The sequence below is a fragment of the Ovis aries genome, chromosome 19 (assembly GCF_016772045.2).
Source record: "Ovis aries strain OAR_USU_Benz2616 breed Rambouillet chromosome 19, ARS-UI_Ramb_v3.0, whole genome shotgun sequence".
Taxonomy (NCBI): Eukaryota; Metazoa; Chordata; class Mammalia; order Artiodactyla; family Bovidae; genus Ovis; species Ovis aries.
In genome coordinates, this window is record NC_056072.1 from 50,149,239 (window position 1) to 50,174,794 (window position 25,556).

The window sequence follows — 25,556 nt, forward strand, 5'->3', positions numbered from 1 at the left end:
GGGGCCACCGGGAAGCCTGTGCCTCTGGCTGGGGCCCTACCCCCACCCGCTCCGCCCCTGCCCTCCGCCTCCTGCACATTCCTCCCTGGCTGAGGTCAGCCCCTCCGGGACGGGGAGCCCCCCCAACCAGCCACATCACAGCTCCTCACTCACTTCTGTTTTCTTCGTTGCCCAGCAGGGGGGAGAGGGAGTGGGGAGAGAGACAAGGGGCCTTGGGGGTGGGGCCTCCCTCTCTCCTCCTCCGCCATAACCCGGGGGAGGAGGTGCCAGGAATGCGGCAGGGTGGACTCCGGTGGCACCCAGTCCCCATTAACATACATTAACATAAACGCTACCTTCCCTCCCTTGGCTTGGGAGCTGGGCAGGGCAGGGGGGCCGGGGTGGGAGAGCCTCCAGAGAGCGCCAGGTGGGGGTCAGTTTGCTCCGGGAGGGTGGATCGGAGCCTGTCCCAGGAATCCACCCCTATAGTAGCTGGGGAGTGACTGGGTTGAATTCTGATTCTGCTGCTCACCAGCTGTGTGTCCCTAGGGGGAGACTGAACCTCTCAGTCCCCTCTCCACGCTTGTCCCGCGGTAGTAAAGGGTGAGCCAGGCAGGTCTGGCACTCAGTAGGGTACACAGGTGCACGCTCTGGCTGCCATCTCGGCGCTGGGTATCCTGTGGCATGCAAGCCTGTGGGCCTCGAGGGAGACTCACCACTGCTTCTTCCCGCCCAGCTTCACCGGGCCTTCTCTCTGGCTTAACTCCTCTCCTGTCTCTTTCTGTCCCCTTTCTTCCCTTACACACACCCCCAGCCCCCAGGACAGCACTGACCCTCCACCTGAACCCCCTTCCCTCCCCAGCTGCCTAGGATTCCTTAGTCTTCCTCCACGAGTCTCCAGCCCACCCCCAGCAATGGCAAGAAGCCCACACCCTCCGCCCTCTAGAGAGCCCCAAGTCAGAGAGGCCTCTGTCTCCTTTAAGACAGAACAAGGCCCCACCTCCTTCCCCTGCAGCTTGAAGCCTGACCCCTTCACCTGGGGGTGGTCCCCGCGGTCTTTCTGCCAGATCTCTTCCCAGTACCTCCCCTCTGCAGTTACCCTGCTTCCCCAGCTCCTCCAGCCTGGGGACATCCGAGGCTCTTAACCAGGCATTCACAAACCCCTCCCTGACTCAGCCCTGGCTAACCCTGCCAGCACTTCAGCTACCCCATTTCTGGGAGGTGGCAGCTGCTTCTTTGCCAGGACTTAGCTTAGGCTGTGCCCTCTGCCCTCCCCTTTGCCACCTGCTGGACTTTTCCTTATCACTCACTACCCACCTTTCTCTGTGAAGCCCTCGATGCTTGTAACACCAGGTCCAGGCCATTCTGTAGGGCTCTAGGATTCCCAGCTGCCACTATCACTTGGGAAGCCACCAGGCACAGGGAAGCAAGAGATAGATGAAGTGCCTGCATGAAGCCCTGCCACCTTCCTGGGCCTGCTGACCCTGGATGAGGATGGGGGAGTTGATGGAGAAGAGAGATTTCAGGTCCCTTCAGGCCTCAGCCACTCAGGCCTTGACTCCCTCCATCCACAATGAGGTCAGAAAACAGGATAAATACCAAGGAAAGTACAACTGATTTTTCTCTTAAATAAGATCACCTGTCAGGCTGCGTCTCCTGTGAGAGGGGGAATCAAAGCAGGGAAAAGAAAGAGATCCATAGCCTTGACCTCTGACCCCCTGAACACTAGTGCCTGTCGCTGTGCGGTTAATGGAGGCGCTGGCTGGCTGGCAGCCAGGGACATACTTGCTGTCACACAGCTGCATGCAGACCTCAGCTGACTTGAGGCTCTCCTTGGGGTCATGCGGGCTTCCCTTGTGACTTAGCTGGTAAAGAATCCATCTGCAATGCAGGAGACCTGGGTTCGATCCCTGGGTTGGGAAGATCCCCTCGAGAAGGGAATGGCTACCTACTCCAGTATTCTGGCCGGGAGAGTTCCATGGACTGTATCGTCCATGGGGTCACAGAGACACGACTGAGCGGCTTTCACTTTCACTTTGGAGGCATGCTGAGAGCTGGCTCCCCCTCTCCGTGTCCAAGGGGGGTTGGGGGGATGCACAGCCCCATGGCAAGGATGAGGTCCCCTGGGATCTCTTTTAGGGCAACAGACCCAAGAATTGGTCAGTTGTATGGAAGTGGGCCAGGACCCAAAAGTCAGCCGAGAGAAGCTGCCGTTCTGTCCCTGACTCCCCAGGGCAACCAGGGTCTGGCTGGCCACGCCACAGGCCAGGGAGCTGGAGTCAGGACTTGTATTCTCCAGCCTTAATAGCTGGCTTGGCACTGTGGGGTTGGGGGTGGGGGGGACGATTCTGAGGGGAGTAGGAGGATTTTCTGGAGGAAATCAGGAGCAGCTATGGGGCTGCCCTAAACACGGCCAAGGGGTTATTCTAGGTCTTGGAAGCTCCTGCAGCCTCAGAGGCTCCAGTTCTAATGGGGCCTCCTCCCCTTCTGCTCCTGGCATCTGGGCCTCCACCCACCTGCTGGGGGTGAGGGCTCCTGCCCAGGGGAGTTGGGAAGTGACTGCAGGCCTGGACTGGCTTCTCCCCACAGGGTCTCCCTACATCCTTCAGACCTCTCTGACTCTCAGAGTTTGTCTCTTTCTCTCTTCCCAGCTGTTTCCCCACCCACCCCGCCAGAAAGTGGGTTGAAAATAGCCTGCTACCACATCAGCAGTCTGAGCAACCATTTGGAGTGGGACAGGGAGCCTCGTGGCCGGTCCCCACTGACTGGAGAGTCTGCCTCATACTGGGATCCACAGCTTCGTCTGGGAGCAGGAGCCTGGGTCCTCTGCCTGTCTAAAGGTCCTGAGCTTCATAGATGTAGCTGCCTATGGGTGGGGCCAGGAAGACGGGCCTTCTAAGGCTGGGAGAACTCCGGAAGACACACTGCCAAGGAGCACTGAATCTCTGGGTCTCCTTGCTCAGGGATGCAGGGTGGTTGGGGTCCAGCCCCAGACAGCCCTGGGTAATGGGGGGAATCCCTCGGAGTCAACTTTACAGAGTCCCTCCCATTGGGGTATAGGACACCTGGGATGTATCATCCCCTGCCTACCGCCCCCTATGGGTGGGAATTTCCCAATCACTAAAGACAAGGATGAATTGAGAGGCCGCCCCCGGCAGTGCTGGGACAATGGAGCCTTATGCTCTCAAAATGTGAGCAGGGGTAGGAGGGCCAAGGGCAGGTGGGGGCCTAGCTGCCTGCACCCAGGGAAGCACTGCTTGCCAGGACCCCACCCAGACCCACTGCCAAGCCGGGTACAAGGGAATCCTGGCTAGAATCCTGCATGGCCCACTCAGGGAGGGAGACACTGCGTTCATCAGGCAGACAATGCCAGCTCCTGAATGGTTCCTCTGTGCAGGGTTCCCCCTCAGGACGTAAGGAAGGAACTATCTCTGGCTCCTGCTTCCTGCTGGGTGGATATCAGGGCATCGGAACTCGCACTGCGCCCCACCCGCACATCTGGGGTTCAGCGAGGTCCAGGGCTGACTGCTGAAGGCAAGGGATGCAGGCTTGGGCGTGGGATTCTGTTCTCCTAGTCAGTTGGTGCTCCCTAGCCCTCAGAGACAGGGGTAGCAGGAAAGGCCCGAGGGACCGGGGGCGCCGCTGAACTCCTTCCGAGGGGGGCGGCCACAGCCTCTCATCGCCTGCCAGGACTCGGGGGCCCAGAGGCCGAGAGGGGACTGCCAGGTGTGCGGAGGCGGGGTCCCAGGTCCCCGGCCCTATCCTCCCACCCGCCCCGCCCTTCCCGCCTCGGAGGCGCCGACCCCGGCCCGGGCCGCTTTGTCCCGCCGCCGCCCTACAAAGCGGCCTTTGTGGCCCGCGGCCTCCGCAGGACCCGATGACGTCAGCCTCCGTGACCAGCCCGGCGGGGCCAAGCGTGGACTGCCGCGCCCTCTGGCGGCCGACGGTGGAAAAGCTCGTCTACGAACCCCGCCCGGCAGAGGAGGGCCTTTCACCGACCCCTCCCCACGGGCTCAGCCGGCTCCCGGGAAAAAGTCCAGGGACCTTGCCTGGCTCTTGGGGTTCACCCACAGCCACTGTGGATCACAGTCACTGTCATCTGCCGCTCCCTCCTCCAGCAACGCACGAGCACTTCCCATAGCTTCATGAAAGCCTCAGAGACTCACTGGACACTCCTGCTCCCAGTGTGGAAGAATCCCTTAGGTGAGCTTCTTAAGAAATCGGCCCCACTGTTCCAGGAGGCTGCCCCAGACCCAAGACTGCAGAGGCGCTGGGGGTCAAGGGGGGGACCTAGAGGCCCCTAACACGTTAAGATGACTAGTCCAAGTGGGAAAACTGAAGAGATGAGTACTGGGCCTCAGTATGACCTGGCAGTTGAGTACCCAGGGCAAGACCACAAGCACCTTAGCACATCTAAGCCTGGGTCTCTGCCTGCAGGAGAGAAGAATGCCAAGAAGGTCTTGGAATCTTTTTTTTTTTTCTTTCTACGTTTTATTATTTCAAACCAGGTGAACAATTCCATAAAACATGTGAAAAAAGCAAGGAAGTGTTCAACGCTGAAGGACCCGGGCCTGGGGCGAGGGCATGAGGGGCATGGCCCCTCAGCAGGCAGCGGCGGTTCCTAGGTTAGCGCTAAGGAGCTACGTTTAGGTTAATGGAGCCAGGGCCCAGGGCCACTGGGGTGGGGCCCTCAGTGATGTTGGCAGTTGTCTGGAACAGCCCTTGGAACCCAATTCTGTGGAGGGCAGGGTCGGGGTGCCACCCGCACAGGGGGCAACCAGCAGAGGGATGGGTGTAAACACGTAGACACACTCAAGGCACGGAATCACCGGAAAGGGGTTGGGTGGGTGCTGGTCAGGATCTGACAGTTTTAAATAGTTTTTTCTAAAAAGTTTTCTAGGTTTGCAGTTTTCTTTTTTTTCCCCCCCCTTTGACTTTCTTTTAATTAAAAAAAAAAAAGCTACGAGAATGAACAAGTGGACTGTGGTCTTCAGGAATGGTGGCGTCTCACGCTTCTTGTGCTTTTTCCTTTGGGGCCTCCGAGTGGCTTGGGGGTGGGGGCAGGTTGTGGGGGTGGGCAGGAGGCTCCCTGTAAACATTTGGACTCGGGTTGGGTCAGGGGCTGGTGTTGGGCAAAGCCAGGGGTCCCAGGCTGGAGAAGTGGGTGCCCCTCCAAACACAGGCCGTGGGAGACTCAGCATGGGCTCCCCTCCCCCATCACAGAACAAAACAATGGTTAAAACCAGAATGGAGACCAGGAGGGGCTAGGGCACTCCCTGCACCTGGGACAAGGGCAGGCTTCAAACAGGGAGGCCTGTGGCAGCCCCTCCCCCAAGTCTCTGGAGCTGAGGGCTGGACGGTGGGGAGCCAAAAACAGAGAGGAAAGAAGGGGAAAAGCGGCCAGGGGGACAGGCGGGGAGCGTGGTCCTCTTGCCCCCGTCTTCCGCAGGGGCTGGGGTAGCAGAGTCGGCGGTGGCCCTGGAGGTGGGGGACAGTCAGGGCGTGGGTCGGGAGGGAGGTAGCCAGTGTGGGTCTCTCTGCCCGCCTCCCTAGACGATGACCCTTCTCCAGTTTCCCCACCCACTTGTTACCAGGGACATGGTGCTGGTGTATGTTGCTGGGTTACACACACACTGTAACCCCTGTTCAAGAATGAATGGGAGGGGAGACTGGAGCTCTGGCAGAACCCTCCCCACCCACCACTCCCAGGGGCTGGTGAGGCCAGCCTCAGCCCGGGACCCTCAGCTGGGTCCGAGGGAAAGATGGCAGAGGTGAGCACAGAGCTGGTCGTGCTGAGTGGAGGGCGGCTGGGCCCCTTCTGTCATCTCAATCCTTCAGGCCAGTCCGGTGGCCTTGTGGGTGGGAACGTGAGTTTTCGCCAAGGAAAATGGGGACAGCCCTCCAGTTGTCCCAGGACACAGCCCGATGCTTCTACTGTCTGGACTGCCGGGCCTCCCTGTGCCCCGTCCTCAGTGCCCTACCCTGTCACCCTCCCGACTCAACACCCTGCGCCCCCCATGCCCCGCGCTCTGGTCTCTCCCGGGGTCCGAGCTCGCCACCCCCGGCTGGACACTCTGGCCCTCCCTGCCCCCTGGCCGGGCTCAGTGGCCCTCCCTGGCCCTCCCGGCCCGCCCCCCGGCTCACCATCCTGCCAGGCCCCGCTGCCCCTCAGAAGAGGCCGCAGTCCTTCAGGTTGTTCTTGATGATGACGTCAGTGACGGCGTCGAACACGAACTGCACGTTCTTGGTGTCAGTGGCGCACGTGAAGTGCGTGTAGATCTCCTTGGTGTCCTTGCGCTTGTTCAGGTCCTCGAACTTGCTCTGGATGTAGCTGGCTGCCTCGTCGTACTTGTTGGCCCCTGGGTGGGTAGGCAAAATGGTGAGGACTCGAGCTACGTGGGCAGGCGGGCCCATCCCACAAGTCCAGAGAGGGTTCTGTGCGTGTGAACCAACAAGCCTGGATGTGTGACAACTGTCAGAGTGCACAGGCACATCTGAGTGTGCAAAGAGGGGCACCTTATTGTGTGAGGGACGATGCCCAGTGACGTGTATGGGGTACATGCCCAAGTGTGTTAAAAGGGCCCTAGGATGTACAGACACAAGTGTGTAAGCCTGTGAAGCACCAGCTCTGTATGAGTGTCCCGCACTTTACCCTCCTGTCCAGTGGGGGGCACCCGTGGGCCACCTGGTCACCACCAGCTCCTCCCCAGAGGCCCAGATCCCACACCTGTATACTCAGGGAAGCAGATGGTCAGGGGGCTGTGTATGATCTTCTCCTCAAACAGGTCCTTCTTGTTCAGGAAGAGGATGATGGACGTGTCTGTGAACCACTTGTTGTTGCAGATACTGTCAAACAGCTTCATGCTCTCGTGCATGCGGTTCTGGGGGCAGGACAGCGCTTTCAGCACCAGCCACCTCCCACACCTCCCCCAGCGCTCCCTTGCCCGTGGCCTCTGGGCCTCTCACCATCTCCTCGTCCTCGGCGAGCACCAGGTCATAGGCGCTCAGAGCTACACAGAAGATGATGGCTGTGACGCCCTCAAAGCAGTGGATCCACTTCTTCCGCTCAGACCGCTGGCCGCCCACGTCAAACATCCTGCAGACACAGCGCCTCAGCTCCAGAAAAGGGAGTTCTGGGAGAAGCCCCCTGCCCCGTTTCATGGACTGACAGACTGAGGACAGAGGCCTGCTCAGGGTAAGGCAGCTGCCTCCATGGTATCACCCACACTGGCCCACTTTCCCCCAGTTCTGGCCCAGCGGAGTGAGTGAGGCTGGTTAGCAGGGCAGATGGCTGCCACACGGGGCAGGGTCAGCAGAGGCTGTGAGCTCCTGGCCACCACACAGCCTTAAGGAACTCAGAGTGGGGCTGGGGGATCCCAGATGAACCCTCTTTCCCAGCACAGCCCTCAGCAGACCCCAATGTGAGGATCTCTACCCGTCACCCCCAAGGCTGGCTGCTCCCAGCCCACAAGCCCGCTCACTTGAAGTGTAGGTCTTTGAAGGTGAAGTGCGTCTCCACGATGCCCGTGGTCTTCACTCGAGTCCGCAGCACGTCCTGCTGCGTAGGGATGTAGTCGCTCTGGGCGATGCGCTCCAGGTCGTTCAGGTAGCTGCAAAGGGGTATGGGGGTGGGGGGGGCATCAGTGGGAGCCAACTGGCCCCTTGCCCTTCCGTCCCTTTATTTCTCAGGCATAGCTCCTGACTCTTCTTTGCTTATTTTTAATTGAAAGATAATAGGTTTACAGTATTGAGTTGGTTTCTACCAAACTAACATGAGTCAGCCATAGGCTTACCTGTGCCCCTCCCACTCGAACATCCCTCCCACTTCCCTCCCCATCCCACCCCTCTAGGTTGTTAGCGAGCCCCAAGGTCTGAGTTCCCTGGGGTCTTCCAGCAAACTCCCACTAGCTTCTATCTCACACAGGCCCCTGACTCCTTAACCCTTGCCTGCATGGCATCTACCGCTCAGCCGGGGGGCAACTCTGAGGCCAACCAGCCAAGCCCCAGCACCCAGGTTGGAGGCAGGCCTGCCCCACACAGGAGCCAGGGTGGTGGAGTTGCAGGAGAGGGTGGTGGGAGGGGGCAAATTAGTCCTGCGCTGAGGGATGCAGGATGCTAATCGGCGCAATTATGGCACCCGCCGCAGAGCAGCCTGGCATTTCCCCTGACGCAGGGCTAGACAGGTTGAGGCCTGCCAGGCCCAGTGGGCTCTCTGCCCAGCGCCCAGTAAAATTTGGGCTCCTTAGGGGAAGGGCATAACCACTTGCTTGGCAGGGGTCCCAGGGGCTCCCCACTACCAGCTCTCTTAATTAGTATTAATGCCGCCCTGGCCTAGCCCTGAGACTAGCTCAGCTGCCTGCCTCAATATCCTTGCTGTGCCCTCGGGGTTCGGGTCCACGCCTCCCAGTTACTGCCCAGGACCGATGTCCTGCCCTCGGGGCAGGGCTGCTGGGGCCAGCTCTTGGCTCCCCCACTGGCAGCTAGGCCAGAGGGAAATGACTTCAGACGCAGACACCGAAAAGAAAAACAGGAAGGGCTATGGGGAACCGTGACGCATGTGCCGTGACCTGCAAACTCTACCCTGCCCCCTATGGAGAACCTCCAGCCTCATGGTGAATTCCACACCAGTTCTTCCCTTGTCTGCACCCGGGGGGCTCACCCCAGGGACCCAGTGCCCCACGGCAGCCTTGGAGGATTACTGCGAGGATGGGCTGGAGGACTCCTGGACCCCAGAGTGTTCCAATCTGCTCCCCACCCCTGGGTGATCTCATTGCAGCATAAACCTGCCTGGGAGGGCAGGGTCCATGTTTACTGCTGAATTCCCACACCCAGAACAGCGCTGGGCATACAGTGGGTGCTTAATGTCTGGGGAATGAAGGACAGGGATGATACAGGAGAGGGAAGGGGCTGGACGGTGGTTGTAACCAGGCCCTCCTCGAGTATCCCAAGCCCTGAGATGACAGGGGTTGATAGGAGCCACCTCTCCCTGCAGGCAGGACCCCAAAGCTCTGCTGGCACTGAGAGCCTATGACTTCTGGGAGTAAACCCCCCAGCCCCTCCACCCCACCATGTGTGGCTGTGACTCCACAGCTCCTATGGGGGGTGCGCGCTCACAAGTGCATTCAGGCCACTGCAGGGAGGGTGGGAGGCTGTACACATGACTAGCGCAAGGCTCAGGAATCACAGCCAGGCGAGACCAGCCTCCCACCCAGCTTCGGGGAGGTCCAACAGCCCCTCTCTGGGTGGGCTCAGGATGGGAAGTGCAGCGAGAGTGGGAAAGCTGCTCAGACAGAAGGACTGGCTTAGGCAGAGGTAGTAGATGGGAGCTGAGAATACAGGGCCCGCAGCCTATCTGGGGGGCCCACCCAGAGCCCAAGGATGTCTCCCCACATCCTTCTTCCAGGCCAAACCCCAAACCACCAAGACCCTGGCTGACAGCACACAGACTCGTCGTGTCTTTGTGAGGGTGCTCAGGCCCTCTGGCTCAGGCTATAGCCCAGGTCTCCCCCTACTCCACCGCCAGCCCGGCCCCGTGGAATGAGTACTCACTAGGCGGCAGAGTCATTGAGCTGGTACTCCCGCGAGCGGCCAAAGCAGGCCTGCACCCCGTGGTCAGCCCAGAGCCTCCGGATGACACCGGACAGGTCCTCAGGCAGCACGCCCTGCTCCTCAGCCGTGCACGACAGCGCGAACAGCTGCCTGGCATCGTCCTGGGCACAGCAGTGAGCGGTCAGCGCGTTGCAGGAGCACACGCCCACCCCACCGGTCAGAGGCAGGGAGGAGGCCTCCGGAATGGGCCCAGACTGGAGTGTTCTCAGCTCCCCCAGCACAAGGCCTGCCCGGAAGTGTTATGGGAGGCAGGCAGGGGCTGGGGAGTCCACGTACCGCGCGGGAGGGGTCGGCAAAGTCAATCTGCAGATTGCCCATGGCTTTGACAATGGCCATAATAGACTGGATGGTGTTGCTGTAGACGACCGCCCGGTACTGTCGGCACTCCTCCTCCGAGTAGCCATCCTCGTGGATGATCCTGGCAGCCAGGGGGCCGGGGTTAGGGTGTACCAGGCACGGGGACCCCCAGTGGGCATCCGGAGCTACAGGGGCCTGCAGTAGCTACTTCAGACAGGAGGAGACTGCCTCTGAACCACTGGGGAGCAGAGGATGAACGTGGCCTCTGGCAAAGCGCTGGGCCCACACCTGGGGGCAGTACAGACCCCGAGGAAGAAGAGGGGAAACCAAGGTTTGCAGCCTGTCTCCCGCACACAGCACTTACTTCATCTGCTTGACAATGGTGCTCTTCCCTGACTCCCCAGCACCTGGAACAAAGGACACAGTGGGTCAGGGAGCAGGCCCACAGCAACTAGTGGCCCGGCCATGTGGCCCGGGAGGCAGGACCCATCCTTCCCATCAGTTGCAGATGGAAGCAGTCGGGTCTGGTGGGCCACAGAGCTACCAGGGGTGCAGCTGGCAGGGCCACGGGGGTGAAGGCAACCTAGGCCACCGGGACCCCATGGTGGACTCACTGCAGGCCCTGGCTTCCCACAAGGTCTGTTGCTCAACATGGTTCCCCACTGCCCTGGCTGAGTCCAGAGGCTTTGGCTGGAGACCTGAGGCTCAGCAGTCACCCTGTCATTCTCGCACACGCAAGCTCGCCACTCCACGGCCGGTGCTCCCCAAAGTGGCACCAAGTCATAGCTGGCAGAGGAGCCCTGATTACTCTTCTCCCTACACCGTGAGCTGCAGCTGCCCTGGGGCCTGGATCCGGGCATGGCGTCATACCCCTGCCTTCCAGCCAAGGCCCAGCACCCTGCCTTGCTGGGCCGAGGTCTACTCTAAGCAGGTAAGACACCAGGACCTGGGGGACAGGCAGTGTCACATACACACACGTACTGACTCGTGATGCTTCTTCTCTGGCCTGGCAGAGCCGTATCCTGTATTTCTCTTTGACCAGTGCTGAGGAATTCGCTGCTACTCTCTCTGGTGACTGTCAGAGCAGCCCCAGAAAACAGGTACTATTTCTCTCATTTTACAGATGCGGACACTGAGGCTCAGAAAAGTCGTGGCCCAAGACCATGTAACCAGGATTCAGAAGAGCAAGGAGGTATGTAGGGATGATGAGGCCTGACCTGCCCAGCCCTACTCAAAATGTGGCTCAGATCTTGCAGGACAGTGTCAGCGTTTTTTTTTTTTTTTAAAACAAAACAGCTTCCCGGGCTCCATCCCAGACACAGAGCCAGATCTCAAGGGGTGCAGCCCAGAAACCTGCATTCCCCAGGGAGCCTGTGCAGGGAAGTGTGAGACCAGGAAGGCCACTCCTCCCCTGGCTAGGGGAGGGGACAGGGCCTTACCGCTTTCCTTTTGCCACTCCCTTTCCTAAGCTCCAGGGAGAGTGCACCTCAGCTGGGCCCAACTTTCTCCCAGCCTTTGCCCAGACTGCACCCTCTGCTCTGCCCCAGCACTGTCAGGCACTACCTCTTGCCAACTCGTTCTTTGCCCAAGGACTTCTCTCTGCCGGGCATACCTGCCCAATGTTCCACCTACACATGTCCCAACCCTCCTGATCACTGTGGTGGGTCTGTCCCTCTGACCAGCTCAACGGGGTGGGTGGTGGGGTCTGTGGGGGAAGCCACCCTTGGGAACTCTTGGCCCCCATATATCCCTCAGGGATGGTTAAGAACCTCAGAGGATGAAGGGGCTAACACACAAACTGCCATGAGCAGCACGGACGTCAGCACCGATGATCTCAGCACAGCTGTGAATTGTGCCCCCCACACGTCAGTCACTATTCTAAAGCTATCCTGTTCGCTAGGTGGTCTCACAGCAAGCCCCGGGGCGGAAGTCAGCTCTACCCTCATCTCCACCTCACAAATGAGGAAACTGAAGGATCTCCCTGGTGGTCCAGTGGTTTAAAACTCCAGGCTTCCAATGCAGGGGGCATGGATTTGATCCCTGGTCAGGGAACTTAGGTTCCATATGCTGTGGGACAAGGCTAAAACTTTTTTTTTTAAAGAAAAGGTTGGTGTAGCAGGGATGGAAACTGAAACACCGCTGTCAAATGGTTACAGCCCCTCTGCATGTGGCCCACATTGCCTCCTAACACTGTCCCAAGTGCCCAGGGAGCTTCAGCTCTGCGTCTCCGCACTGCCATCCGAGCAGCATTAGACCCTGCTTGCCAACTCCGGGTCTTTGCCCACCTGCATCCATCCTACCTCCTACCCCAGATCCCCACTGACCTAGAGAAACTGATGTGTGGCTTGCAACCACAAGCCAGGGGCCTCCGTGAGGAGACTTCACACACACCACTTCGAATCACTGGGCTTCTCTGACCGTCCCAGGCCTGGTCCCAGGATCGGGGAGCGCTGCGGGAGGAACAGCACAAATAGGCGGGCTCTGGGCAGGCTGGGGTGTGAGCCCCTCTACTGGTCTGACCCCTGGGCACTGGAGGCCCCAGGCCTAGTGTATTTCCCCTGGGCGTGGGCTGTGGTCAGGGGCAGCATTCCTCTCCATAGGGCTGGCAGGGGAGCGGCCAGGACAGGACCCCTCACTTAACACCCCCCACCTGTGGAGTGGGCCAAGGGGAGAGGGCCTGGGAAGGCCTAGTGGTGACGCCAAATCACGGAGGCTCTTCCCCCAAGGCCCAGAACATCCACGGGGCAGGGAGGACAGCGCTGAACTGGATGACCACGAACGAGGGCCAGGTGACACCTGGTTGTCCTTCCCAACTAGTCACTTGCTCCCAGAGAGCAGGAGAAAGGGTGGACAGCCTGGAGCAAAGGAAGACCCAGGAGCCTCGAGTCCCAGCCACGACTGGGGGCCCAGTGCAGGAGCGGAGGCCAAGGGTGTGAAGTGATGGGTCACATCGATCACGTTGTCCTCAGGTGATCTGAGACTCATAGTGGGCAGCTCTCTGGGGCACAGGGGACCTCAGGTGGGGGTGATTTGGGAACCACTGTGCACTTGAGGCATCAGTCTTCTTGTCTAGTCCTGTGATTACTCTCTTGATAAGAGGCGTGGACCACTCCGTGACCCTGCCCAGAGATAAGGACACCAGCACAAACTTGCTTTGCATCTGATTTTCCTAGCAGCAGTGGCCCGGGCAGACCTTGAGGGCCTTTCCCTGTCCCCCTTGAGCTTCAGTCTCGCTTCTCCCTTCGAAAAATAGGACGTATTCTTTGCCCCCAGCAAGGGACAGGTGGACAAAGTCACAGAGCCCCCATCCCTGGACTCAGAGCAGTCCCTTTGTCTTTCCCACAGCTGTGACTCAAGAGGGAAGGAGTTAAGTGGCAGGACAAGGATGTGGTGTGGCAGCCAAGCAGAGAGCAGGGGAGAACACCAGGACAGAATCACAGGCGTGGCCCAGGAGGAGCTACAATGGATCTCGGGGGTTGGGGGCAGAGTTGGGTGGGGCCATGGGCTCTATCCAGTTGGACACCCTGGTTCTCAGGCAGCCCACAAGCGAGGTGTCTTAGGAGCTCCTTTTCCATTGGCGCCTGATGACACTTCCCTATTAGATAGGCTGGCACTTGGCCTGGAGTTTGCTTGTACCTTGCTGATCCTAGGCACCTAGTTCTCCCCACCCAGCCCTGCACCATCCCTTCAGAGAAGGGGGCATCACTAGCTCAATCTGGATTGCTGCAGAGGTGCTGGGGTGGGGGCTGGGGGACTCAGCCAGCAGAAGGCAGCAGGAGTCTCGTACCCACGGCGGGCCCACCAGGCGCTCCTTTCTCCAGCTGTGTGGAACCAGAGGGAGCTACAGAGGATCCCTGCGGTGCCCTCAGTGTTCTCGCTGGGCGGTACCTCTTCCCACCACCAAGGAAGCAGCCTCTGCAGCCCTTGCCCCAGGGCGCAGCTGCAGGGCCCCCAGCAGGCAGGTGGTAACTGCCGAGATGTGCAGGGCAACAGCGGCTACTCTGCACTGGAACATCTGCTCCATTCTGGGAGCCCTGGGCCCCAGCGGAGGAAGGAATAGATGGGGAGGAGAGGGAAAGAACGGCTCCACCTGCCTGAACGAGGCCAGCAGGGCCTCTGCGGGCGAGACAGGGCCCCCGGTCCAATAGCATGCTGCTGATCCCAAGCCCCTGCATCGAGTTTCTGCTGCAGTCTATGTTGAAGCCTCTACCTCCCGGATGCGGCTTTGTCCTGCTGGGAGGCCCTGACTTGCCGCTTTCCTCTCCGGCCCCACTCTCCCTTCTATAGGAGCCGTGAAGCCTTGAGGGGCCAGCTGGCCCATGTCACGTTTTCAGATCCTCTCCCAGAGGGAGGTCCAGACCAACCACAGCCCTGGGGCCCACCTCAATCCTCCCTGAGATCTCCAAGAACAGCTGTCCGATCCTGCCCTGGCTCTGGCACCTCATCTGTGCAACAGGATACCACCATTATCTCATCCTAGGAGACGGGTGAGTGCCCGGCACACGGCGAGCGTTGAGATCAAAGTTATTATCGCTGTTTTCTTTTACCCTTCAGAAGAGGACAGAGTTCCCCAAACCTCTCATTTCCTGCAACCCACAGTGACCACGCTGCATAGGTCACTGCAACCACAGCCTGCAGAGGAGCCTGCCGCGGCCATCTCATTTTGAAGGCGTTTCTAAGGCTTTCGGACAAAAGCACAGCCCAGGGCAGTGGCCAGGGGCTTGAGAGGCTGACTCAGCAGTGGTGGCGGTTCCCTGCCGGGACTTGTGTAACCTGGGACTGGAGTCAGAGCCACGCACTCCTTTGCTGGCTTTCTGCTCTCAGTTCGTCACTTCCCTTCTACACAACCTGGCACTCCTACCCTACCCGGGCAGGGTACTCCTTCCCGCCCAGCAGGTCTCACTGCAGACACCGCTCTCGAGCTGGTGGGCTCCCCAGGAACATGTGGGGCCGGGGAGAGCTGCCAGCTGACGTGGCAGGCCTGAAGGCAGAGATTCTCAGAAGCAGCCGTGGCTCGGACCACAGGGGAGACGTGGGGAGCAGCCCAGCTCAAACCCACAGGCGGGGCCCGCCCCCCACTGCCGTCCTCCCAACACAGCTCCCCGCCCCCCTCGCTGGCCTACCCTGGTGGGCTGCTGGGGGAAGGTCGGGATGCACCCTGGGAAGCCCACCCCAAAGGCGGCCCTGGCACCACCTCCCACTCTCATCTCAGGAAGGTGCCACGTCTCCAGCCTCCAGCCCCCCCTGCTCCTGCTCCCGCCCCGCCCCGCCCCGCCCCCGCAGCCTTAGGGTCCCCGGCCGGCCACCACCAGGGGGAGCCCGGCGGACAGTGACCCAGTGGAGAGGCTGGGGGTTGGGCGGGGCAGAGGAGCGTTTGTTTCTGGAAAGCAGCGGCTAGGGGCAGCTGGGGGAGGTGCCTCACCCACCGCCCCCTCCCGAGCCTGGGAAGCCCTCGGCCAGCAGAGACGAGGCACACAAGGGAACAATGGGGATGGCGGGGAGGGGGAGAGGGCCCCGCCAGACAAAGGCCCTCCAAGCCCCGCCCCTGGCGTCTCTTCCTTCCTCCAGGTGCTGCGCTTCACTCCCTCCAAGGAGGCTCGGCAGGGGGCTGGCATGGGGTGGGGGGAGGGTCTAGGACGCACCCCGTGTGACACCCCCACCCACACGTGTGGCCTCGCCTTCCTCCAGGTGCCCCAGCAAAGCCGGAACCTCCCTCCCTCCAGTCTCTGCCGCTTGGGAAGCCTCCAGTGGCTTCCTGACGCCCATCAGGGTGCACTAAGGACCAGGGCCTGGCCAAGTCTTTGCTCTTCGGTGCAAAGGAAACAGGCCTCGGATTCTCCCAGGCACAGAGAGGGCTTTCCAGGGCAGGGCTGTGTCTCCTGCAGCGGGGCCATGCCCACCGTAGAAAGGGAAACTGAGGCACTGGGTAAGGAAGGCCACGCTGGAGGACAGGAGGCCCTGAGACCTGTTCCTCATTGGCCACTGAGGCTGCATCCGGGTCTCACCTTCCACTGCCAGGCACTGCTAGACGGGGCCCAGGTCATACACGGAGCCAGGCCATTTGGCACAGCCCTCTTCCTGATGCTTCTTCACTGGAGGAAATCGCCTTGCTCTTTTCAAAGAGTCTGAATCACTATGGTAGACCCAGGGTGAGATGTCCATGTCAGGGGCTCAGTGTCCCCATCTCTGAAATGTACTCCTCAACGGAGTGTGCCAGGCACAACGCCTGCCCTGAACAGCCTCCCTTGGGTCTTCACACCCACCCCAAACTCCACCCTGGGGTCCAGCCCAAGCGGGCAGTTTGTCTGTGAGCCCACAAGCCACGAACCAGGCTTGAGAAGCGTGACGTCACGGGACCCAGCACTGGGCATAGAGAGGGGCTGCCAGCCTCAGGTCACACAGTGAGGAAGGTTGGGGAGAGGGCACTCTGGGACCTGGAGTCTGGACTGGCCATGAGGGTACCATGTTCGTTCAACTTTGTGTTTGGCCTTGATGCTTCTGCCGCTTCTGTTCTTGCTCTCTCCTAGGTCCTTTGGACTCCTCAGTTCCCTAGGGCCTGGCCTGACAAGCCAGAGCAGAACCCTGGGAACTCCGTGGAGAAGGGCAAGGCAACCGAACTTGGATTTCGGAGGCCAAGAAGGATGAGGACCACCTGTGGTCTGCCCATGCTGTGGCCAGCCCACACCATGGACACATGCGTCGCCATACAGGAGCCCACTGCAGCCTTTGCTCTTAGTGGGGACCCTCAGCAGGACCACTCTTCCCTCTCCTCATCTGGACAAGCCCCAGTCTCCAGACCCGGCTCAGGGCCCCCACACCAAACCCTGACAGCCTCCGAGCTTCCTCAGGCTCGGACTTAGTCCTCTCAAGCCCAGGGGTTGTGGGAGGCACAAACATGTTAGGGGAAAAGCAAAACACTAAGTTGCCTGACAGTGACCTGAGTATTCCTGTGAGGGGACACGGGCTAGGAGGGGAAGTGGGAAGCGAAAACGGGGGTCCTAATAAAACTTCTATTAGGACGAGGTCACCCCATGGCCACACAGCAGATTTCTGGCTTTAAGCACGAAAAAGATTCACGCTCAGTCTTGGGTCCCACTCTCTAGAATAGATGGTCCCCTTAGAGTCCCCTAAAAGAAGAACCGAGGCCCTTAGGCATATGCAGGACACGGGTACCCTCAAAGCATCTGCCTGTCACCCTGACAGGCAGCTTGCCAACTGGGCACAGACTCCTGTGGGGTGACAACAGTTGGGGACAGGTGCTCAGAGTCACCACCGGGGTTGTCCTTTGGTGTCTCCATTTACTGGGTAAGTCACATGATGTTCCCGACCCTCAGTTTCTGCATCAGTGAAACGGGTATGTCAGTCCCAGCTCCACAGGATTAAACATGAAGAGACCGACCCTATGCAATGGTCACAGCTCAATCCAAGGCAGCTACTATTATCATCGGAGGGGAAACTGAGGCCCAGTGAAGGCACCCACTACCCAGGCCCAGTGGGTAGTGGGGTGGGGGAAATCCTTAGGCTGGATCAAGGGCTCTTCTGTCTACCTCCAGGCAGGGGAAACCCAAAGTGAGCTAATCCCAGGGCTCCTGCTCCATTTCCGGGCATTCATCTGGGCCTGCAGCCGGCCTTCCGGCTTTGGAGCGCAATGGCTGCTCGGGAACATGGGAGCAGCCCTCTGCTTTCCTGCTGCCCCCCCACCCCCCGCCGGCATCCCTCTCCCAGCCACCACTTCCTGTGGTCAAAGGAGGGGCCTGGAATCCTCAGAGGCGCCACCTTCTCTGAGATCCTGGGCCCAGTGGCCACTGGGGCAGGACAAGGGACAGAACTGTCTGGATTGCCTCCAACCCGGGGACTACCAGTAGGGGCAGCCCACGGGGCCCCCGCAAAGGTGGGGCTCACCTTCTAAAGCCCCCCCGTGTTGACCTGCCTCACACTCCCCACCCCAGTGCACAGTGTGAGCGGCTCTTTGGCCTCTTCCTCTTTTGGGCTCCTCCTCCTCCAGCTTCTTCCTCCTTTTCCTCTGGTGTGGACACCACTTCCCCGAGTGGCCCAGCCCTGCTATGCAGACTTCACCACCCCTCCTCCAACCCTAGGACATGGTACCTGCTGCCATCAATACCGCTCCCCCCCCCCCCCCCCCCGCAAACCAGAGATTCTGAGGCTGTAGCAGCCTTGGCACCCTGGAATCCTCTGAGCCACAAGGACACCCTTCTCAGCACAAGCCTTGTATGATCCCACCTTTAGGCTTTGGCTCAAACGGGCCTGGCATTTACTGCCAAGCCTTGGAAATGTACGCAGGAGGACAACACTGAAGGGCCAGCCCAGGTTAGAGAGTATGTGGCTATTCCAGGGAGACTATTCCCCCAGCCACCAAGATGATCAGAGCCCCAAGGTGCAGCCTAAGGGTGAGGGTGGAGTGTTTGGGGTTTAGTAAGAACAAGAGCTCAGGGCAGAGGCTGGGTGGGGCTGGGCAGAGGAGCCCCACCCTGCACCTGTGGCTGACGGAGAAGCTGTCTGAGAGTATCAGGTACTAGGGCCATCGTCAGAGCGGCCCAGCCCTTTGCCCTCCCAGGGCCTTCTTAGGCAGGGCACATCAGTGGTGGCCTGCCAGAACCCATTAACCTCTTTCTCCCACTGACCTTTTAGGTTAGGACTCCTGCCCCCGAAATAGTGGGAAGATGAGATTAGAAGCTGGCCTGGGTCCTGCCTTGGAGACAGCACTCAGGCTCTGGGTTGGACGGTTTCATCCTCTGCTGGGGATGTGGGAGGCCAAGGCCTTCGTCCCTCAGGTGCTAAGAGCTTAACTGAACAAAGCTTCCTCCATCCTGTTCCTGCCTAAAGGAATGGGTGGCTTTTAGAGATGGAGACTGAGAGAGACAGCCAGGGATGGAGATCAAGGACAGGGTGTATAGGACCTGTGTGCCCCCACCTGTGGCCCAAGCTGCTGCAAGTGCCAGCCCTTGCACTGCTGGAGCCTGGTGACCTCGCTGGGATCCCATCAGGTCCCACTCCCAGCACTACCTGCGGTCACTTGCTGGGTTGCTGTTAGCAGGCTTAGGATATCTATGATGCTAGCTGCAGCTCAGGCTAGCCCAGGGCCGACCCAAAGAGGCCCTTGACTGTGCCAGTCCCCATCTGGCAGCACAGGCTCCAACTCAAGCACAGTGGGTGGCTCAACACTGCCTCAGGGCCTGGCATGGAAGCCTGAGCTCCCCAGCTGGCCTCACTTCCACCTCCAGCCACAGGGGCAGGCATTCCCTCTGTCCCCACCACCTGCTCTGCTCTGCTCCAAACCCTACCCCTCCTGGGATGTCTTCAGCTGAGCTCCAGGGTCACTTCCTTTGCAAAACTGACCCGATTCACCCAGTCTCCCAGCTCAGGAGTACCCCCTGAAGGACCCAGCTTCACTCCTATCCCAGAGGTACAACTGCTTTCACTGGCTGCACCAACACTGGGGTCACAGACAGGGGCTGAGCCCAGGGGGACTGGGCAGGCAGGGGGGGAGTCAGAAACGGTTTAGACCCCCTATTCACTCCCTAGCTTGGGAACCCCAGCAGTGAAGCTACCGACTCCTGAAGACAAAGCCTGGCCTCGCCTGGGGGAGGGGTGGGAAGAAGAGACTCGCAGGCTCAAGCTGCCCCGCCCCCCATTCAAGTGCTAATGAGCTCCAGCAGGATGGTGGGATAGCAGGGATAGAAGGTGGTGGGGCAAACTGGGAAGCTGGTGGCTGGCCTGGGTATCAGCACACTTGGTACCCCAGGGCCCTGCCACATCCCCAACCCTAAGCCCCCTGGGAAGGTGGCTCAGCCCCCAGAGGTTGGGTGCAAGGTCCCCAGGGCAGTGGGTCACTCCAGATGCCACCAAATATCTATAAGTCTCAACCTCTCACTCGCTGTGAGCAGCGGCCCAAGGGCAAGGGTCAGGGCCTCCATACTAAGGCTAGGCAACCTCCGAGCTGGGGAGATTCCTCCCCATCAAACTCTCAGCTCTGCAGGAGTCAGCGGCAGGAAGGGGGTCCCTCTCCTATTCTCATACCCACAGGTCTTGGTGTACCATCCCCACAACACGTATGGCTGCAGGCAGGCACCCCATCCCAGGCTGTGGATGAAGAGCAGAGCATCTACCAGGATTTCACCTGTAGCTGGGTTTCTCAGCTGGTGCACTAGGTGGAGCAGGGATCTAAACCTAGGTTTGTGTGATCCCCTCAGGAGGGTGAGCCCTTCTCCCCGCCAGGCCAGGCCTCCCTACTTCAGAACCCTTGCTGAGTTGGTCCCTCTGCCCCCAGTGCCTGACCCTGGCAAATACTACTAATTTTTCAAGGCCAACTCAGAGGACCCCTTCCCAGGAAGGACTAATCCCCCCACCCCCGAAATTCACCGGCATCACTAGACTCTACCCATTACCCAGCCAGCCAGGATCCCAGGCTAGCCCTTCCCACTAACTCCTGCTACACCAAGCCCCAAGCAACAGCTTGAGAATTATATATCCCTGTTCAGGGATGTGTGCAAATAGTTTCATTCTTTCCACACATACTTAATAGGCACCTACAGTGTGCCAGGCCCCTTGTGAGAGACAGACAGGACTAACGTCACAAAACTCCCTTCCTTTCATTTGATAAATCTCACTGAGCCCCTCAATGTCCAGTCTCCACACTGGCCAGGCCAAGAACCCCCACAGTACTGTTCTGGTCTGAGCCCCATGGCTGTGGGGTAGCTCCAGCCCTAAGAGCTAGGCTCTACTGCAGCAGCAGAGACAGCAGGCCTGCAACAGTCTCCAAACAGCCTGAGCTAAAAGGAAGAACACAAAGCCGGTTTTCCCATATGAACAGCTAGAGTCCCTACTATGTGATCTGCAAGGAGTGGATAAGGGCTGTCGCCGGAGCCTGGCTCAGACGGCAAAGGATCTGCCTTGGATGCAGGAGGCCTGAGTTGGATCCTTGGGTTGGGAAGATCCCCTGGAGAAGGGAATGGTATTCTTGCTTAGAGAATTCCATGGACAGAGGCAACTGGTGGCCCGCAGCCCATGGACTTGCAAAGAGTCAGGTGCGACTGAGTGACTGAGCATGCACTGAGGTACCAGCAGAGTGTGATAAGACCACAAGGAAACAGCCTGAATTCTTCTCTCAGTCTCCCCTTGAGTCCTGGTCATTGGCCTTACACAGTCCTTGCCACCTGCCCATGATATGGCAGGCGATGGCTCACTGATCGCCATCTTACTGCTCCATCTACCCATGTCCAAGACCAAGTTCACACCAGTAGCACATCTTTCATTCAACAAACAGACAGTAGTTCCCAGGCTCCATGCTTGGCATAGAAGGCTCACAAATGAACAGGACACAGTCCTGCTCCAGTCGCGGGGGAGGGCAGCTGTGACGCAGACAAATACCTCGCTCTAATGGGGGGCATGGCGGGGGGGAGGGGGAGCAGGTGGGGCGCGGCTAGAGGAGGTGCTTTACCAGCCTTGAGAAGGGGGTCAGGAAGGATCCTGGGAGGTGATCCCTGAGCAGAGTCTTGAAGAACAATCAAGTAGGAGTGAAATGGGGGGAAAGTACATCAAGTGAAGGGAACAGATGCAGAGTCCCAGGGGCAAGAGGGAGCTGCTGTATTTATACCAGGAAGCCTTCCTGGAGCCATCTCTCCTTTCTCTGTAGACTGCCCACACAAGCTCAAACAAATCAGAGTCACCCCTAAACACACACTCTGGCTTACTTTACCCAAAGTGCCCATGCTGAGGCCCCAGATTCTACCAGCGGATAGCTGGTCAACCAAGCTGAACTGGGTGGCGTTGGGGTATCTCTGAAGCAGAGCCGGTATCAGCAGCCCTGCTCCCCCAACCCAGCTGCCAGGGAACACCCTCTCCCCGGTGTGTACCACATTTGCCTTTGCCCCGGCGACGGACAGTGACTATGCTCGCCGGCTGGCAGGGCTCCTCTGGACGGGAAGGAGCCAGTATGCGGGTGGGGCAGCAGGCGTGGTTGGGCTGGGAGGGAAGGCTGGCAATTGCCCAGCCCGAGTCCCGTTGCCTAGACAGAGTCTTTCCGCTACGTGGGACAGGCGCCCAGCTCTCTGAAGCTGCCTCAGCTGGGTTCCCATCACCTCCCCCTTAACTGGGCAGGCAAAGGACAGACAGCCAGGACCCTTCTCCAGGCAGGCTGGACAGACTGAGGCCTCAATTGCAGGCAAAGTTTGGTCTCCCAGCCCCTTACAGTGAGTGCATCCTCTGCAGAGGCTTAGCTCCCACTCCCCATCCTGGGCATGGCACTCCTCTGGCCCAAACCCAGGAAGCCCATTTCACAGTGGAAGCAAAGGCCAGGACAGGATGCTGAGACGGACTCCCCAGCCTACAAAGTGCTGAGCATTTCTAGGGGACCCTGTACCCCTGGTTGCTGCCAGCTCAGTATGAGAAGGGTCACCAGACCCAAAACCTGAGCTGGGCTCCAAGACTGGTGGGATGCGGTCAGCACAGAGAACCAGGCCAGGGGCCCTGCGTGCCCCAGCGCCATGGCCCAGTCCCACATCTCTTCGGGCACCACCATAACTGTGATCGGTCTGGGAAGAGGCTGGCTAGTGACGCTCTGGCTGGGCCCTGGGAGGCAGCAGTACCCAAAGCACCCTTCCCAGGCCCAGCGGGCAGCATCGATGGGCATTCCGCCGCGTCGACACCCACTCGCTGCCGCTGCCGCACTCGCAGCAGAGACAGGAAGAGGCAAGCGCCCAACGCAAAACAGCCCAGGAGGCTGGGCCGCCGCCCCTTCCCGCCCCTTCTCTTCCTCCCCGCAGCGGCAGCGGATGCCATTTTGAAACCTCCGGGGCTGTGCCCCTGAGGCCAGGCCCCCAGGGACAGTCAACAGATGGGCCCAGGATGGAAGACACACTGTCCCCTGGCCACACGCTCAGCATGAAAAGCCCCACTTTTCGCAGCCTGGGGACCCCAGGGCAGCTCTGGGGCTGGGGGGCCACACCCCCCACATACATGGTCCAGCCCCCAACATTCCCGCGACGGCCTCCTTCCCCACTTGGTCTGAACTCCACCCCACCCCCAATCAGGCTGCCACTGGGCGCACCACACCTGCTCCCAGTGAGAGGCTGGACTGGGGCAACTACCAGGCCCCCAGCCTCTCCACAAGTCCACTTCAGATGCCCACCCCCTAGCAGGCCCCCTACTACTCAACCAGCTGGTCCACCACTCCCCCCTCGCAGGGCCTCAAGGTCCGATAGGCCCACCCACTCTCAGAAGCTACGTCCTAGGCCTTTGGGCCCAGAAAGGGTGTGGGAAGCCCAGCACCCGTCATCGGCTCTCCTTGGCCCGCCCGCCTGCCGGGGGCAGCAATATGTCGGCTGTCTCACCACTTCCACTTCCCCCCACCCCTCAAGCAGCCACCATCTTTCCCGGCCTTGGAGCCGACGCAACCCGAACTCCTCCACACTCTCTCCTAACCCCAGATCCCCGCCTCGCTGGCCCAGACAGGGCTTAGACACTGGGAAACCGGTAGCCAGCAGAACTCCCTGGGCAGCTTGAGGCCTGGTCCCCTCCCCCAACATGACCAGTGGAGCCCTTAGTGGGTCTGGGGCCAGTCCTTTCAGTCCGGCCCACCTGGTGCAGGAGGCGGGTGGGGAAATCTGGAGAAGGCTAGTATGGGAGAGAAGTTAAGAGCAGGGGAGCAGAGGGTTTGAGGAGAGATGCATGCAAAGAGGGAGCTGGTGGGCCAGATGCAGGGAGCAGGGGTCTCTAAGGGTTTGGGGGCTTTGGCTGGAAGGTGATCTCCTAAGCAGTCATTCCACTTGAGAGGTGCAAACCAAAATTCCACCTGAGAAGTCCCTTGGGATCAAGGTGCACAGGTGGAGCATACAGGGTCCAGAGTAGGGATGGGGCACAGAATGGGAAGGAAGGAGGGAGTGGGGGCCTGGGAGGGGCCCTGGAGATACTCAGGCCCAATAGGAATAGGGGGAGAAGTGAGGGAACAGGTGGTGCCTGAAGGTGAGGGCCGAGTGGGATGGTAGAGGGTTGGGTAAAGTCTAGGGAAGTATGGAAAGACAAGCCGGGGGCTCTGAGGGTCTGTCAGGTTGGACAGTGAGAGTGGGTGGTCAAGCAGAGTTCTGGGCAGCGGGTGTTGGGGCACTGGTGGCTGTATTTGGGGGTTTGGGCTCTGGGATGAGTTGAAGATGGGACCTATGGGCTACAGATCAGAAGTCTCGGCCAACCCAGAGTTTTGATCCTTTTTCCTTTTTTTGTTATGTCCTTGCCGGGCGGGTCTGGGGGGTTCAAGTCCAGGTGTGGGGATCCAGGCCGAGTCTGGGAGTTCGAAGCCCTAGTCCGCAGGTCAAAGCTGGGGATTTGGGCGGGGAATCGGGGGGTCCCAGCGCAGGGCGCGGCCTCACCCAAGAGCAGCAACTTCACCTCCCGCGCCGCCTTCTCGCCGTCTTCCCGCAGGTTCTTGTCGATCATCTTGGAGCGCTCGGCCGCCGCCTTGTCCTCTGCGCTCACGGTGCAGCCCATCCCGCCGTCCGCCGGCCCGGCCGCTGCCCGGCCCCCACAAGGCCCCGGCCCGGCTCGGCCCCGCCCGACCCCACTCCGCTCACGCCGCCGGCCCTCAACGGGTAGCTCCCGAGTCGGCAGTTCCGAGCGTCTGCGGGCGGTGCCTTCTAGGCCGCCGCGCACCGACGGCAAGGCGGGCCGGGGGTGGGGCCGGAGCGAGTCAGGCCTGGGACTGGGCCGGGGCTGGGCCGGAGGCGGGGCCATAGGAGATCTGGGACCGCTGATTGGCTCGAGGGCGGAACGAAGGCGAAGTTAGGCTCAGCCCAAGCTCGGCCCGGGCTGGAGGCGGGGCCACGCAGAGAGAGAGCTGCAGGGGTTGAGCCTAGCCCAGAAGGACCGGGCGGAGGGCGGGCTGCAGGCGGGGCCGGGCTCCGATTGGGTGCGGAGCGCCTGGAGGCCCGTTGCTCGACGGCGGGGGCGGGCAGATCTCGTAGCCTGAGGACCAGGATCCGGTGCAGCTCAGGGGCCGGGCAGGAACCAGTCCTCTGAGTTGGGCGAGCGGAGCAGAGAAGGCGTGTCTTAAAGTTAATGAATCCAATAAACTTGTCCCGGGATCCACAGAGCCCCGGAGGCTCTCCGGACTGCTTCCTTCTTCATCTTGAAGCGGTTTTGACCCCCTTCTCTCTCTCTCTTTTGAAGTTAAAAAAGAAAAAAATTCTACTGCCACCTCAATGCCTTCGCCTAGGCTGTCTCCCTCAGTTGGGGGTTCAGTTCAGTTGCTCAGTCGTGTCCGACTCTTTGCGACTCCATGAATCGCAGACGCCAGGCCTGCCTCCCGGAGTTCACTCAAACTCACGTCCATCGAGTCGGTGATGCCATCCAGCCATCTCATCCTCTGTCATCCCCTTCTCCTCCTGCCCCCAATCCCTCCCAGCATCAGCGTCTTTTCCAGTTGGAGGTACCTTCTCTAATCATCCAAGAGTTATCTTTCTCTGGTCTTCTAGGAGGGACCCATTCAGCAGGGAGCCATTCTGGGCTCCAACCTGGGACCCAGCAACCACGACCAAGAAAAAGAAAGAGGAAAAGGTGCCACCAGACTTCTGGAAACATAAGGGCCATGATCTTATGGCCTGTCATCACTGGACAGTGGCTGCAACCCCATGGCCGGCAAAGGTGGCAGGCAGCAGCATTTC

At 60.0% G+C, this 25,556-nt stretch overlaps 1 protein-coding gene across 2 annotated transcripts; it reads right to left on the minus strand.

Moving 5' to 3' along the window:
- Positions 1-4,445: 4,445 nt before the first annotated feature.
- Positions 4,446-24,516, minus strand: GNAI2 (G protein subunit alpha i2). Of its 2 annotated transcripts, XM_027957550.3 has the most exons (9): positions 24,267-24,516; positions 10,250-10,292; positions 9,865-10,006; positions 9,529-9,689; positions 7,461-7,589; positions 6,946-7,075; positions 6,707-6,860; positions 6,124-6,338; positions 4,446-5,457 (listed from the first exon to the last, which is right to left on the minus strand). In XM_027957550.3, exons 1-8 carry the CDS (start codon positions 24,382-24,384, stop codon positions 6,148-6,150), a joined length of 1,068 nt encoding a protein of 355 aa, XP_027813351.1. In that variant the 5' UTR covers positions 24,385-24,516; the 3' UTR covers positions 4,446-5,457; positions 6,124-6,147.
- Between the last annotated feature and the right edge of the window lie 1,040 nt (positions 24,517-25,556).

Bases quoted from the DNA above. Each gene is read 5' to 3' on its own strand.
- GNAI2 (XM_027957550.3), bottom strand. From the start codon at position 24,384: ATGGGCTGCACCGTGAGCGCAGAGGACAAGGCGGCGGCCGAGCGCTCC. The intron at 10,007-10,249 runs GTAAGTGCTGTG...CCTGGCTGCCAG, and splicing joins ACCATTGTCAAGCAGATGAA to GATCATCCACGAGGATGGCT. The intron at 6,861-6,945 runs GTGAGAGGCCCA...TCCTGCCCCCAG, and splicing joins TCGCCGAGGACGAGGAGATG to AACCGCATGCACGAGAGCAT.